The sequence below is a fragment of the Lactuca virosa genome, chromosome 6 (genome assembly GCF_052849685.1).
Source record: "Lactuca virosa cultivar CGN04683 chromosome 6, Lactuca_virosa_CGN04683_v6, whole genome shotgun sequence".
In the NCBI taxonomy this organism is placed as follows: domain Eukaryota; kingdom Viridiplantae; phylum Streptophyta; class Magnoliopsida; order Asterales; family Asteraceae; genus Lactuca; species Lactuca virosa.
Window position 1 is genome coordinate 178387874 of NC_136431.1, and position 17232 is coordinate 178405105.

Below are 17232 nucleotides of genomic sequence, written 5' to 3' on the forward strand. Positions count from 1 at the left end.
GCAAATTCGGACTAGACAAATAAACGATAAAATGATTTTTTATAGGAGATTATTTATGATAAATAATCTTAACAAAAGTTATAGTATATGTGACAAGGATTCTATACATATAAAAAAACTCTGAAATCCGACTTCGTATGAAGAAGTTATGCTTCTTCGAAGTTTCACGATTAACCGACACGACTCGATGTATCGTAAAAAGTGAATTTTAGATAGGTTGCTTATTAGTCTAAGCAATCTAAACGAAAGTCGTAGTAGTCGTAAAACCGAGAGCGTGCATATAGATAACGTCTGAATAATACTATGCACTTGGCAAATGTTTTTTAAATGAATAGGTAAATTTGTGTATTTTCTTTGAAAAAAGAATTGGAAAATTGATGATGATTGAAAATGATGAAAGTAACCAAAATATATATAAAAGTTAGTTTCATAGTAAATCATTTAATAAATCATTTAATGATGTTTATTAAACTAGTAAAACGAATGGTATTTATTGAATAACAAATATATGTTGAACAATAAATCATGTAAAAATACCAAATATATTAAAAAATAATAGTTTATTACCTAGCTTTTGTTAATTAATAAAATTGGCCGCCATTAAAAAATATCTTAACTTTTGGAGCAAACACTAATTCACAGCAACAACTATTTTATTTTAGAAAAGATAAAGTAATATAATGAAAAAGTGACGCTACTAAATTAAATCATTGCAAGTATGTAAACTTTTATTAAATATTCTTCTGGCAGGAATTTTAACATGTGAAAAGTGAAGTTGGATTTATCGTTAAATGTGTGGAAGACACCAAAAAGATAACTAGAGCCCAACAGGAATCCCCAAATTGTTCTGAGAATAAAAACAACTTAATAGTTTGTCCAATCTTCCATCTCATCTTTCCATATCATCCAAATAGGAGGATGTACACATGCATAAAGGTGATGTATGTGCGTATATATCAACAGAAACAATATAAATATACTAATAAAATTTATTAATCAAATATATTGAACTATAAACCATATAAATCATAGCCTTGTTTTTTTGTCTTGACCAACCATATGCAAACCATTCACCTTAAACTAATGGTTGTTTGATATGTTTTTTTATTGAGCCTCATGAAAAATGAGATTGAGTCTAATTCGATCAATCTTCAAACTATTTACCATAGTTCTCTAATTCAATCTATCTTTAACTCAATCAAATTCGATTCAATTTAGAATCAGAATTGCCACTTCATTAAATGGGTTCAAGATCCACATGTAATGACACCAAAACCCACTCATTAAATGGGTTCAAAGTGTATACTTACATGATCCACATGTAATCACACCTAAACCCACAATGAACTACTTATACCTCTAAAAATTTAGAAAAACAAAGTTACATAGAACTACACAAAAGTTGTAAACTAAAGATTCTATGTTCTACAATACATATTAAGATCCCCAAAAACATTGGTCATTCTAGTAGTATTCTAAGACCAAAAACAAAAGACATCATCATACATAATAACCACAAGATTAACCTACTATAACAAGGTACAAAAACAAACACATGATAAGATTTTCATCTCAAAATGGCAAACTCTTTGAAGTCCAAATCGATGTAAGCGATCTAAAACGCTCCGAAGGCACAAAATCTTGCGGTAAATTCGCCCTTTTCACTATCCTCCTCATGTTGCTATGCAAACTTTGTTGTACCAATTGCTTCACCGCCTTATTTTCGTCACTCATCATCTCTGGATTCATGGGGTCTGTTGATCTGGATTTAACCAGATCAACAGACCCATAAAGGGGCGCTGAAAGATTCGCCCCTGTGCTAGTTCCTACAAAGGTTTCGGACACTTGTTTACCTTTATCCATCCGTAAAGTCTCCAAAATACGAGAAGCTCGTTTTTGCGCTAAAGTGCTTCCTAAGAGTGTTAGTTCAAGGAGGGAAGATGTAACCCCCGATTCAATCATGGCTTGTCTATCTCTATATGATTTGTGAGCCATCACCATTAAAATGTATGTTGACTTTTCTTGACAATTTGGTGAATCCATCCAATTTAAAACATCGACTAATGTATGAAATGAATCTTGGACACTACTTAGGGCTTTTCGGCCTTCAGGGGTTGAGACAATGTTGCTTAAAATTGACAAGATTCTACCACTTGTTTCTATGTCTCCTAATGTGGTCAAGAGAAAGGGGATGAAATCATCGATTTCGATCATTGGGGAGATATTTGATGGCAGGATTGATAGGTTGTAGAGTGCTCTTAAACAATCTTGAATCACTTGTGGATTGATGTTTTTGGTGGAATTTTTTAGGGTTTTGATTAAGAACGAGATGGCTCCTGATGATCCGATGATGGGTTTGTTTGAATCTAGTGCTGTTAACCCTAGAAAGTTGGCTACTACTGCTGCTGATAAATCGGCGTTTGGCGAATCTTGATTTGGGGTTTTGACTAGATCGAGCATCTTGTGTACTGCTCCTGCTTTAACAATGGCGGCTTTGTTCCTGAAATATTTTATTATAATTTAGTCAAACCCATGAACAGAAAAACAGATCTAAGCTCCATTAAAAATGGGTGAAATCGAATACGGAGAAGTGATCATTAAGCCGAAATTTGATTACGATTATATCAAATGCTGTGAAATGGAATCAAAAGTTCAAAACCCTAGATTCATGACAGCAACTAAAGCGTCGAATCGTGGATTTAGCGAGCTTCATGAAACATGGAAATGAAGAAATTTAGTTTGAATTTGGGAGGGAAGTGCTTACGCGTCATTGCCGATTCCGAGATTTAGAAGGGCGTAAAGGGCGGCGATTTGAGAATCGAGATCGTCGGAATCAAGCATGGCGACCAACGGCGGGATTGCTCCGAGCAATGCTAAAGTCGTTCTGGCATCGGAATCTTCCTTCGCTAACCTTCTGACATCCTTCGCGCCACTCAAAAGTTCGATATCACCGCCGCACTGTAACCCCTTCACCACCCGCTTTAACTCCTCCAACACTTCCACCTTCTTCTTCACCGCTTCCTCCTCCTCCTCCCACAACTCCGACATCCTCAGCAACTCCGAAAGCTTGTCAGACTTCTTACTCTTACAGTTGTTATAGCTCTTAATCACATCAGATCTGCATTCGGATCTCTTACTCTCCTCCTTCGGCTTCTCCATCACCGGAGACATAACAGTTTCGCGGTGGCGATACCCGCCTCCACCGCATCTCATTGTGGCAATGATTCTACGACGACATGACGACCAAAACTTGAAATTCCCACCACCGCCTCCGGCGGTGGTGGGCTGATGGTCTAAAACAATTGATCCCAGATTGTTTTGATGAAGCTTTCCCATTTGATTTGACACCCTTTACTCTAAACCCATGAAATCAATCGTACATCACCTACATTGCACCGATAAACACCCTTTTTATAAACACGGGCTTTTTAAGTGGATCAATACTTAAAATCTTCACAGGGAGAGAGATGAGAGAAGTAGCAGAGGAGTAAATGCTGAGAGGTGAAGCTTCTGAAAGAAGGAGGGACTATGGTCCTGTGTGTCAGAGAGAGAGAGAGAGAAGAAAAGCTTTAGCTTTGGAGAGAGAAAGGCGGGGGTTAGGCTAGATGGTGTTAGTTAATAAATATTACACTTACCTACCTTAATGAATATGCTAAAGTACTATTTTATCCAATCAAGCCATGTTCACCTTCTATACCTGGTGGTACGTATCTCTGTACACTCACGAGTAGTGGAACAAAATCTAAATACGGTCTAATCTAAACTATCGCTAGAGTCATGTTTATATCTATGTTATTCCAAGTTACAAGTAAAATATATTACATACTATAAATTTTTGATATATATCATGGTAATGTGGGGTCTATAAAGCCACGTGAGATGGTGTGGATCCGTAACTAGTCAAGATTTATATATGAATTTATTTAAACGTGCAGCCCATTTTTATTTTTTCATCTAAAAATATAGTAAGAAATGGATAAATAATTTTTCATCTTCAACCCTACTTCATTTTTTATCCTATTTTTACCCTCAAAAAGTATATTCTATTCTTCTAACTTATATAAATTGGCAAAGAGACTCATTCTATTAATTTGGTTTTAACAAATATATAATCTATATTTTTTTCATTACAATAATATTAAATAAATAAGATTATATTTATAACATTTAATTATAAGCTTTTGTAAAATACGTTATCTTGTTTTAAAAGTTCAATATGTATTTAAATTTTAATATAATTTTGATAAAAAAAACAAACTTTATATTTATAATTAATTAATATAATTTAATGTACAACACAATATTATAAGTATTAAATATTACATTTAAATTATAATTAATCGATAAAAAAACCAGAAATGTATAAAAATATAAAAATGACTAAAATCGACAACTCAAAGCTCATTCCCATTTTGGGGGAAATGAATAGTATAACACCAACTATGGTATTATACTATTCATTTCCTTCAAAATAGTGGAACAAATAGGATAGGGTTGGAGAGGAATGAGAGAATAAATGGAGGAAATAATGGAAAATGAGAGTAGGTTGGAGATGCTCTTAGGGGTGGCAACTTTAAATCCAACCTGTAACACGACACTGGTCAAATCCAAAAATAAACGGATTTAGGTTGAGATTTTTGACCCATCAACCCACTTATTTCATGGGTTGGGTTGGATTACACGTTTGGGTTCGCGGGTCAACCCGTCAACCCATATATATATATATATATATATATATATATATATATATATATATATATATATATATATATATATATATATATATATATATTACATTTAAAAAAATAGATATATTTAATTATTAATGAAATCTGATTTTATTTCGTATTCATAATATTTCGTATCATTGTATTTATTTCGTATTTGTATTTGCCTAGTTTTTTACGGTGCCTTAATCAAAAAAGAAAACACACATGTAGTCATTTTCTAGATAATCACGAGTCACAAACGAAGAATTTGAATTAATATTTAATATTTTTTGGTTTTTTTCGTATTAACTAAAATTTTGTATTACTTATTCTTTTTGTTTCTATTCCTTATGCAGTTGATTTGAATGTGGTTGTTGACAACCTAACTCAAAATATAATGAATTTGAACATCAACGAATATAATATGAAGGCTACAAATTCCAATATACTTTAAGTTGTCATTTGGTGAGTTTTTTAGTATAAATGGAAGAAGGCATAAAATTATTTATGTAGCTTTCAAAAGATCATAAATTTAATTGTGCATATTGTTTCTATTTGAAGATCATCATGAAGAAGTCGGTGTTGGAGGAAGAAATGAGAATTCTAGCATGAATGAATTATCGAATTGGTTTTTGAATATTTTTGAACAATTGCACTTTACATGAATGTTTTTATTTTTCAATTTTGTTTGGATGTTAATGATTTTATGACTTTATGTTGAAAAACCTCTTTTTTTATGTTAATGACCATAATCACTTTATGACTTTATGTTGAAAAACCTAAGTTTTTGAAAATGTTTCCTTGTTTATTTAAGGGGTTATATCGGTTGGGTTCAACCCACTAACATGTGAACCTGCAAACCCATATATTTAAACGAGTTATATGGGTTGGGTTGGGTTGAGGTTTCCAACCTACCAACCCATGACCCGCTAACTCATATATATATATATATATATATATATATATATATATATATATATATATATATATATATATATATATATATATATATATATATATATATATATATGGGTTTGGTTGAGTTTATATTCTCTGACCCGTAAACCCGCCAACCCATGACCCACGAACCCGATTGTCAGGCCTAATTTACATGAAATGAATTTACATAACATGAATTATGAAAATATGTCATGGTATTAAAAACAAACTCGACGTGTATGATATTTTTAACTGTGTTGCATGAAAACAAATATTTAAACAAACTTATATAAAACTCTAAAAACCCAGTGGTTAAATATGAACAACAAAGGTCTAGCAGTTGAGTAATATTTGTTTTATAATTTATGCTTCAATTTTGGTCTTACTTAACCACTAGTTGTTTTTGGTTTATATGTTATAATATTACTCTAAAACAAAGTTAAGAACAAATTTAATATAAGATTGTCTAGTGCCCTCGTACAATTTAGCGCTACATATAAGTTAAAGAGCAAAAATTAATAATGATAATTAGTCATCTCTTTGATAAAAAGAAGGGATAAATACAGAAACACAACTAATTATATAAATATATACATAAAAACCTTTATATTATTTTTATGTTCTGAAAAAACCTTTATATTAATAATTATCATTAAAAAAAACCAAAATATGGGTTTTTAAAAGAAATTGACGACTATAAATCCGATGTTGCTTATATTTTTTTTTATTATGTCATTGATGTTAATTATGATACAAACTATTAGTTAAGGAGAGAAAAATTAATCGTATAATGTCATATGGAGAATACAATTGAGCAAAAGTAATCGAAATAAATGTAGGTTTTGACATGTTGTCGCATACAATCAAGAAAATATAAAGAATATGTATTTCATATTATATTTTTAGCCGGTCATTTCTCTTAAAAAATTGCAATTTGATTTGATTTGAAACCTAAATAATAATATAATGGCTTTTCTACATATACATTATATATACATGTATAATTGATTATGTTTTATATTCCTAAAAATGACATGAGTAGCATTTTTTCAATTTTATTTAATAAATGCAATGCTTTAGTTGCATGTTTTAAAAGGAGGCATTATATTTTACAATAAATAGCCACCTAATCAATCAATTACATTAATTGTTGTAACAAATTTGACAAAAAGCATATTGCATCAAAACCTCTATACTTTAGGGATTAAAGATTTCGTAACCTTAGGGGCTACATAGTAAAACTTTATATGGCTTGACTAAATTTTCTCTTAAAGTAAAAAAGTTACTCCTATAATTAAAAAGTTTAGTTCAGCAGTATTTGGTGTTATTTTCCTTCCGTGCATACGTATATTTCATATTTCATAGTTAGATTTGATGTTAAAAAAAAAAAAAAAAAAAAAGTTATAGATGGGAATTTATTGGCGTTCATTACTTTTTAGAATGATTATTATTGGTTGATTTAAATTCATCAAAAATCAGTTACATGATAAATTGTTTTACAAAAATATATATTTGATTTCAAGGGATATTTATCGAAATAACAATTACTAAGGTTACAAGGAATGGTTTATATGATTAATATTTAAAAAGTATGTCATTTTAATACCACCTCAACTTCAGATTCCTACTTATAGTTACTCATATTATGAATTACCCACCAACAAAATTGCAAGAATGGTCTCTGTCGAAATTGCCACTTTGGGCCAAACAGGTTTGGACTAGCACTCATGGTCCAAAGGTTTTCATTTTCTTGCCACTTTGGTCCAATTTACTTTAATTTTTTTAATAATGACCATTTTGCCCTTTGATTTTACTTTTTTAGTTTTTTTTATTTATTCAAATCCTTTTATACTTAAAAGAAACATAAAAAAGAAAATCTCTCTCTCTCTCTCTAAAAAATGGAAACTTTTGTTTCAATACCAAGAACTCAATCCACTATTTTCATCTTCTTCAAAACCCAAATCCACCATTTTCCTTTCTCACCCATCAGTCCTCTCCCCTAGCCCAAACATCTCCGTCGAGCTCCACCATCCACGAGACCAGAGCGTTGGGAAAAACAGATCGATGGTTTGATTACCACCAACATCTTCGACCTCAGATACACTGGAAAATCCAAGTTTCAAGCCTGTTTTTGTGTTGTGGTTTTTATCGGTCTTTTATGTCGGCTTCCTTCCGGTTCAGATCTTCAATACATTGTGTGTGTGTGTGTGTGTTTTCTCTGGCGTGTGTGACTCTCCAGTTCAGATCTTCAAAGTTAGTACCAGCTCTATACAGGTACTGTTCATCATCTTCTCCACCTTCTCATCTCCTTTTGTTATATGTACCTTTTGCTGCGTGGAACTAGGTTTATTGGCTTACTGAAATAGAGGATGAAAAATATGATTTTTGCACAGATCTGGGATGTTCATGGCGGCCAGGGTTTCTTGGTGGTGATGCATCGTGTGCGCTAGGCCTTGCTTTAACATCAGATTTTTGCATCTAGTTTTGAAAACTGATTTGTGAATGTTCTTGGATATATTAGTGCTTTTGTAATATGATTTTGAATGTTTTGTATGCTTTAAAATCGATGAACATTCAAAGATAGATTTTTGATTTCTAATTTGATTTTGGTTATCAATGCTTAATATTTGATGATTCATAGCTGATCAACTTTTCTTTTACAAGAAGATAAAACAAGAAACAAAAATGATTTCTAATTTTTTATTCTTTTATAATGGTGGAATCTGATGGTGGTGGTGACAGGAGGGGGTGATGGTAGTTGTAGGTGGTGGTTCTGGAAAGAATAGTGGAGGGTGGTGATTTAGATGCTCAGAGTAGATGCAGAGAGCTTCAGGTTCTAATGGAGAGAGAGAGAGAGAGAGAGATATTTCCTTTTTTATTTTTCTTTTAATTATAAAAGTATTTGAATAAATAAAAAAAAACTGAAAAAGTAGAAACAAAGGGCAAAATGGTCATTATCAAAAAATTTAAAGTAGATTGAACCAAAGTGACAAGAAAATGAAAACATTTGGACCATGAGTGCCAGTCCAAACCTGTTTGGCCTAAAGTGGCAATTTCGACCTAACCACAGGGACCATTCTTGCAATTTTGTCTTACCCACCACTTCATACCACCTAATTCTTTTTAATTTTTATTTATTTTAAACGCTCAGTTTTAATAAAAATATAAGACTTTTAAAACAAAATAAAATTTTCATTAAACCAAACTAAAAATACATTACTATAAGTGAAAATAAAAATCACCTCAAAATAACTAAAAAAAAGACATAACATTGAAAATTACATTGAAAACTAAAAATTATAATATTTATACTTGTCTTTCATCTTGTGTTGGAGCTTCATGAAAAGCTCGAGTTGATCGGGTGGAAGATTCGATGAGGAGCCTCGTTTATCATTTTGAAGTCGTTGAACATTTGTTTCTCTCGTGACTTGCAGTTTTGAGCTCTAACTTTTTTTAAAGTAAGACAAGATGATCATCAAGTTTTTGTGAAAGTGTTTGTATGGAATTTGTTTCCGATTCAACCTATTTTTTTCCTTTGTCCCTTCTCGATGAAGATGCCGCCTTTTTTCGCCTTTTCCCTTCCCATCGGGGGTCGAAGGGGTACCTCTTACGGCTCATCATCCTCATTATCATCATCATCATTGAGGTCAATTCCAAAACCCGCGTTCGAATATGAAGTTCTCGCTTGTTTGTTTGAGACAGTGGATTGTGTTTGCGAGTGACTAAGCGAGTTCGGATCAAGGAACATTTTCAACCGGCTAGCATAACACGCCAAGCTATTTGAAGGTCAAAGGTTTTACCACCATGGGTGGTTTTGTATTATTGAAGAGCGGTGCTTAAAAGTTTGAAATCATTACTGTCACACCCCCAAACCAAGGATGGCGGAAACGTCCGGGGGTGGAGGACTTCATGTATAGTATCATAACAGCAATTGTAATAGTAATTCAAGCAAACACAACCAACATATATATAATAAAAAAAAATTACATCATTGTATGAATTACATGTTTACGAATCAATTACAATATGTTGATAAAATATGAAATAGTAGACGCCTTAGCGTCCCATCCTCAAAAGCACTTGATTACCTGTTTAATGATTTCCTGAGAATACAAGTTGTTTGAAAAAGTGTCAACACAAAGGTTGGTGAGTTCATAAGCTTTTCGTTTGTAAAAGTAGTATTTGTGTTAGAAAAATCCAATATTTTCCTTAATGTGTAAATGTAGTCTTAAAACCCAAAGACCGAAATGTACAAGTAATTTATCATATTTATAGTAAAATAATGCAAGTTTAAATCGACATAAACTCGTTAAATTTTAATGAAGTCCCCGTAAATTCCAATGTTTGTTAATACTTTATGTGAGTTTATTATAACCATACTATGACCAAGGTTGCCTAAAACGACATTCTTCAGGCGTCGGAAATGTTATGACATTTGTCACCCCAGACCTATCGGTCTAACTGTTGCATGCAGTTTAGGTGTGGGTTTGTCAAACCCAATATAGATCTATACACAAGTATCACGCTCTCCCTCAAGGAGACTCTGGTTACAATACAGGACTTAATGGTAATTTGAAGTAAATGTCTCACAAAGTCATTAACGGAATTACGTGTTATGAAAACTTGGTACCGTATGACCGTACCTTGCTTAATGAAAATATCCTTTGTATAAATGTACCCTTTTTTAAATGTATGTGTTATGTAATGTATCATAAACTATACCTATTATAGTTTATCAACCAAGGGTAGTACGTGGTAATGTATGCAAACTATATTCAAAATAGTTTATTTAATGTTTGAATGTATCGATTGTACTTTGATTATAATCACTTGTTATTCTTTATATTTTATATGACCAAATCCATTTGTAAACTGATGTGTGTCTAAATATTAAGATAAAATGTCATATATTGCAATAACATATAATCACATAAAGATATACACCTTGCTCAACATGTTACAAGGTGAAATGAAATTAACAGCAACTTTCCTTTGAAAACAGTTTCTGTTACTGTTCTTAGAAAATTTATAGAAAAATCATCAAAGCCCTAAATCCAAATCCGCAAATTTTGAGAGTTTGGAATATGAGTCTAGTTTGTTCGTAAATTTTATCATGATTTTTAGTGATCTCTAACAGAGGTGAAAATGTTCATAATCACAGACTGGTCCGGGTTTGCCTCTGAAATGACAGACAGTTTTGTAAAAATCACCATAAATTGTAGAAAAATCATATGGAGATGTGCAAGTAGCCATTTTAAAGCTAAGAGTTTGAACTACTTGCACCTGGAACAGTTTTGAAAACTAAAATATTTAAGTTGACCAAAACAGTCCGTGATTAACGTCCATCTTTTCTGATGTAATCTGTTAGAAAAAGTTTAATTGTGTTTTTGATGATTTTACTTGTATTCCCCCCTTAAAACTTAAGAAAAACATGTAAATGTAGGGGTATGAACTCACCCTTGAAGCGTGAGTTCGATTGGTACGGCATTTGCATTCCTTTGAGAAACGAAAAACATTCCGAGTGAACCGCAAATTCAAAATCCTTGAACCTTGAAGTATTATCGGGACCGTTTTGTAACAGGTTTACAGTATATGGATTGTTTGTAAATTATTTTAACCAAAGTGGGACTGATTGGGTAAAAATAATTTCAAAGGAGGGGTTATTATCAACAATTGGAATCAAAGATTGGGGTTTGGACTGAAATTGCAAGGTATTTGTCAAAGGAGGTTAAGTTTTGATAATTTAAAAGGAGGTTTGATTTATGTTTGACCTTTGACTGGGTCAAACCCGGAACCCGTTTTCTTTTCTGGTTGAAGCTCCATACCCGACTACTGGATCCATCTAAAGGAGATTAGGGTCTTTAAACCCGTTCCATTTATTTTGATCGGGTAAGAAGATAAAGGGGATACCATCGTTCAAACTTCAAAGAAGTCTCGAGGAACACAGATGAACGGGAGGAAGACGAAGGCGACGTCTCAGCGGTGGTTGATTGGTGATGCAAGGGGGGAGGTCGCAACTATCTTCGGTCGACCCTTGTGGCTTTCTACTCGTCGACGGCAGCAGAGAGGACCAAAGGAAAGATCCCCTCACGTTCGTCTTCGTCTGATCGAGATGGGGAAGACGAATGGGTCGAAGCAAATCGAAGGCAGAGGGTCCGCTCTCCGGTGACGATCGTGTTAATCCCCGGTAAGGGCGCCGATCGATGGGGATTTTGCAGTTCCGATTTGTGGGAGGAAAGGAAAAGGAAGTTGGGTTCGGGTGGTGCTTCATCTACCGGAGGGGAGAAGAGGCTCCGAAGGCCAATCAGATTTCTCCTTCGTCTGAATCTGGTATGAATCCTTTTTCTTTCTTGGCTTGTTTTGACCGATTTTAATTCAGTATCAAGAGGGTCGAATCGAATAGATATTAACTGCACTTAACTCGGCCGGAGAAGGGAGAAGGTCGGCGGAGGAGTTACCGATCGATCCCAACAGCAAGGAAAGAAAGAAAGCAATTGTTTTGAGGTGAGCAATTTGGTTCATCATTAGCTTGAGTAATAGCTTGTGAGCTTTGTATAATATGTAGTGTGTGGTTTTGGGTAAGGTGAGGTGCAGAAGAAACGGCAATTTTCTTTGTCTGTGTTTGTGATTTTGATTGCAAATCATGGAGTTTGATCAACAGGTTTTCGATAGGTGATTGTGTTTGATTGCTTGACAGAATTTAACAGGGAATGAAAGAGAATTCAATGGTGTTTGGGACCTGTTTTTCTCATCAAAACAACAGGAATTAAGCTGGAATGAAAGGGGGCAACAACCTCCCGTTTTGGTTTCTAAGAGAAGGAATGGGGACAGATAGATTGAAATGAGTGGGTTTTGTTTGATGGTTTGCAGGAAACCAGGAGAAAGGAATTGAGTAAGCAGGAATCACGGAAGAAGATTTACAGTTGCCTCAATTTGACAGCTCACATAATTGCTATATATTTGAATACTTGTAAATTTGTTAAATATTTGTTAGTGTATAATGATAATGGTTATATATTTGAATAATTGTAAATGGTTATATATTTGAATAATTGTAACTTGTTATATATTTGTTAGTGTATAATTTATTTCGAATATATATACATCATATATCATACTTGTATTTAGATATTTTGCAAAAGTAATTAACACACATATATATATATATATATATATATATATATATATATATATATATATATATATATATATATAATGAGGACGTAACATTTATTAATTCGTTAAATCTCGGTTGGTTAAATTAGAAATACAAACACATATACTTAATAGACCCCAATTTACGTGCCATTGGTCTTTATTGCATAACGGCTCACGGGGGTTTGATCGTCGAATTCTGACCGAATTTTACCGGTTTTTACATTATCCCCCTGTTGAAGGGAATTTCGTCCCGAAATTTAAGAAAGGAGTACCTTAAGAGAAAAGTTGTGGGTTTTCGGTACCAGTTTTAATTCATTACGATATTAGATACATATGTTTGGACTAGTTTTGTGAAAATTTGCCCCATTGGGTTTGCTCATTATTTTCAAACTATAGGACGAGTAATATAAAATTTACAAATATGTATAGGTTCAAAAGGATTTTATCAGATTTGAGGAATTATTTCAACCAAATGAGTTGTGTAAATTAAACTTAGCTTTGCTAATTTTATCGGTGAAATTAAAATTCTTAGTTTACTATACGAAAGATGTTGATTGATCATCATCCGTCATAACCATTTAGGATGTTAATGATGTATACCGTCGTGGTGAACATACGATGCTTTGATTAGGGATAATCGACTACAAGATAAGTTTTGTATGGATGAAAAATATATATGGACTTGTTTATGGTTTACAATATTGTTAGGTTTTCACATTTAGTGGAATGAAGTTGTTTGATAGCGATGAGAATGATTGATTTATTCTACTTTGCTGATATGGGAATTAAGGGTTCAATCATTTCTTCGTAAATTTAAAATGCTAAAGCATGACAATGTTAGAATTATAACAGAGAAGGGAACTGAATACAAAACATGTTTCTCTTCCAGATGTTATATATGTATGATAAAACTAGATTGTCCTTATACGGTTGAGGTCTTCCTTAATGAATCTGCAACTCACTAAACCTAATTCTTACTCAAACATAAATTTAAAATTCTGAAACACAAAAGAAATTTACATAAATATTGGTAGTAATGTCAAAGTATGATGTTTACAAAGAAGTTATATGAGACGTAACTACTAATGATGTCAAGTTTATTTTATTACAATGACTTGTTGTTATCATGAGAGATGAAGTATGTTGCCCAAATGAGATGCAACTTTCATATTCTCAGGGGAAACAAAGTTTGTTGCTAAAACGTGATACAAGATTTGTTGCTAACATGAGATACACGATTTGTTGCTAGAATGAGATACCATATTTGTTGCTAAAATGAGTATACAAGATTTGTTGATAAAACGTGATGTAAGACTCGTAGATGTGCCAAGTCCCCATTCATGAGTTCATAACCCCAGCCTAATGACCGAATTGTGTCCCAGTGACTACTATGTGTATCAAAAACATAGTGTATAAAATGGTAAAATGCACTCAAGCGAATCGTGCAAGTGAGGAGTTGTCTACTTCTGGCTAGCGTTATCCATGATGACCATATACTCAAATGAGTTAATGATTAGTGTGAACTGGTTCCAGGGACTTAAATGTGATAAGACCTCATGAATTGACTCTAGCATACACATACAAAGCAACTTATAGCAACCAAGTTTATACGAGTCAAATAATTATAACGAACGTAAGTAGTTTAGCTACAACAAGTCATGTTTTCTTTTGCATGATTGAAGACTTGTAGTATGCAGTGAAAATAATTTAATCTGAGGTATATGGGAACTGATACGTCGCTTCAAAGTCAAGAATATGCAGTAGGCATGTGATGCATTAAATGCATGAGGCACACAAGTCATAATTTGCAGCAACATATCCGTATATGTGTGTGAATTGAAGAAGAAGGTTACGACTCAAAGAATATATATATATTCATTTTCTCTTCATTTGTTAGATACACAATAACCATAACATCATAGACTATATATATTCCATTTCATTTGTAATTTTCACTAGTTTATATTCCGCGAGTGTTACTGAAATCATTTATCAATTTTTCAGAAGTGCTTAACTTGTTTTGTTGCATTCCCAACAATTTGCTTATTAATTACTTCTCCCACTTTACTTATATAAATCATCACATTCTTACCACGACTTTTAACTTCTCCCTCACAAATGGATCCACCTGCAGGTCATCAAAACCCCATAGATGACCTCGATTGGTTTCAGTACTTTGATCATCAAGATCTTTTCAGGTATATATAAACGTCACTTATTACACCATCTTACGCACATAAAAGTGATTTTGTCGACATTGATCAAAACATGGTTTGGATTTGTAGTGATTAAAAAGAGTCTTTCATCGTGTTGGATTTGATTATCTTGAGTTTTTTTTTTTTTTTTTTTTTTTTGCAGTGGAGACATGCTCAACCATCATGATTACGAGTTGTCGGAAAAATTGCCTGAAGTGCTCGATCAGAACGTTTCCACAGTACTTAACAAAGATCAAAACATCATTTCTAGAAATGAGTTTCACGATCTTGATCCCCTTGAAGATATAAGCTTATGGGATTGTTGGGAGGATGATAATTTACCATTGGTTAGTTTCAGTGAAGACTGTAAATCCGGTGGTGAGGCTACATGTAGTTCTAGTGCTGCCACCACTGATCACGGTGGCCGGAAGGTGGCAAAGAGATTGAGACCATTGGAGTTTGAAGAGATAGAGAAGTATTTTGGGATGCCGATAATCATGGCAGCAAAGGAACTAGGGATAAGTTTAACAGTGTTGAAGAAAAGATGCAGAGAGCTAAACATAAACAGATGGCCTCATAGAAAACTTAAGAGCCTTCAATCCCTCATTGAAAATGCCAAGGTAAATTATGATAATAACCTTCTATACATTACTCATGCACTTGGTAACCAAAGTAGTTTTGGTATTTTCTAAAATTTTAATCGTTAGCTTCTTTATAACTAAACATAGGTCCTAGGCATATGCCACATCAAATCAATTGATTTACTACGATCTCCTGATTTATATTTATATAAACTTAACTCATTGTAAATTTTGTGAACTTACATGAAAAATATATTGTATCTACCTTTAAAAAAAAAAAAAAAAATTTAGGAGTTGGGATTAAAGGAGGAGATAGAGACGTTAGAAGGGCACAAGAAGATGATGGAGAAATTGCCAGGTATGGAATTGACAGAAAGAACAAAGAAGCTTAGGCAAGCTTGCTTCAAAACTATTTATAAGAAGAGAGGACTTAACAATCCCTAGCCATTTTGTTATCATTAGTGGATTTTAATCTACATTGTATGTGTTTTTCTCTTGATAGTTTGATACCCTTTTTAGTTTCATTTTATGTATTTGTCTACTGATTTTTAATGCAGAAAATTTTGTATAATTTGGGTATTATAGTTTGTATTATGTATTTAGCCATATTCTAGATTGCCGACACGACTACGCCGACGACTCTATACCAGAGGTCTATATAAATAGACTTATGAATTTAGTAGGAATAACTTGATTATAATCTTGTGATTTGTTCCATGTCTGATCCACCCCTAAGATTCACTTGACATGCCCCCAGTTATGTGTAATTAAAATTTTATTAGACTGTTGATCCAAATGAGTCTACCCTAAGTCCACAACCAAACAAGGAACAGGTCCTAAGGCGGACTCACCATTTCTAGGTCAATCATTCCTTAATTACACATAACTTCGAGGTACACCTAAAAAAATCTTAGAGTTACCAGTTGTAAATTGTTTGTAATACCAAGTAGTGAGATTCAATGAAATAAAATGCATGCCTATTTCATTGATAAACCTTTTAGTAAATATCCTTACCATTTATATACACATGTATAATTTTGCACTTTAGTGAACTATTCTTGGTGTTTCTGTTAACGTCTTGGAGACGGAGTTATGGTAGTGGGTAGAAGTAGGTTTTGTACAGGCGTTAAAATTTACACATCATGTTGCTCGTGCGAGAATAGGGGTAGAAGAGATAATTAATAGACGCCTAATCCTATAATTACTTATAGGGGTGATCCTTATTAGTTACGTCTATAATCACGTAGTGCATATCAGTTATACATAATTTGAGATAGAATAGACTTTCGAATAAATGACTCTACTCTAAGTCCACAACCAAACAAGGAACAGGAAGTAGAGCAATAGTCATAGATTTTGAGTCTATAATATCTTTAATTATGTATAACCTTGGCGTATGCACTCAGTTATCATAGGCCTACTAATAGAGGTCTTTAGTTTTCACATAAGTTGGTTATAGTATCACCAAATACTCCTATAGTATTTTTAGCTGTTTAGATTCGATTCTTAAAGTATTCTCTGTAGGGTGTAGTTAGGTTGATAGATTTGTTGCCCATTATGACTATCCCCCAGTATATGCAAGTCACTCCTCGGACAGATATAGTTGATCAGGCTATATCCTTCCCAGACTTGATTTACATATACCAAGGC

General features: G+C 33.1%; 1 protein-coding gene across 1 annotated transcript; it reads right to left on the minus strand.

The window, feature by feature from the left end:
* Positions 1-1366: 1366 nt before the first annotated feature.
* Positions 1367-3615, minus strand: LOC145120038 (ARM repeat superfamily protein). Its single transcript, XM_079055824.1, has 2 exons — positions 2765-3615; positions 1367-2500 (listed from the first exon to the last, which is right to left on the minus strand). Exons 1-2 carry the CDS (start codon positions 3334-3336, stop codon positions 1573-1575), a joined length of 1500 nt encoding a protein of 499 aa, XP_078911950.1. The 5' UTR covers positions 3337-3615; the 3' UTR covers positions 1367-1572.
* Positions 3616-17232: the final 13617 nt, after the last annotated feature.

Bases quoted from the DNA above. Each gene is read 5' to 3' on its own strand.
- LOC145120038 (XM_079055824.1), bottom strand. From the start codon at position 3,336: ATGGGAAAGCTTCATCAAAACAATCTGGGATCAATTGTTTTAGACCAT. The intron at 2,501-2,764 runs GTAAGCACTTCC...AAAATATTTCAG, and splicing joins CTCGGAATCGGCAATGACGC to GAACAAAGCCGCCATTGTTA.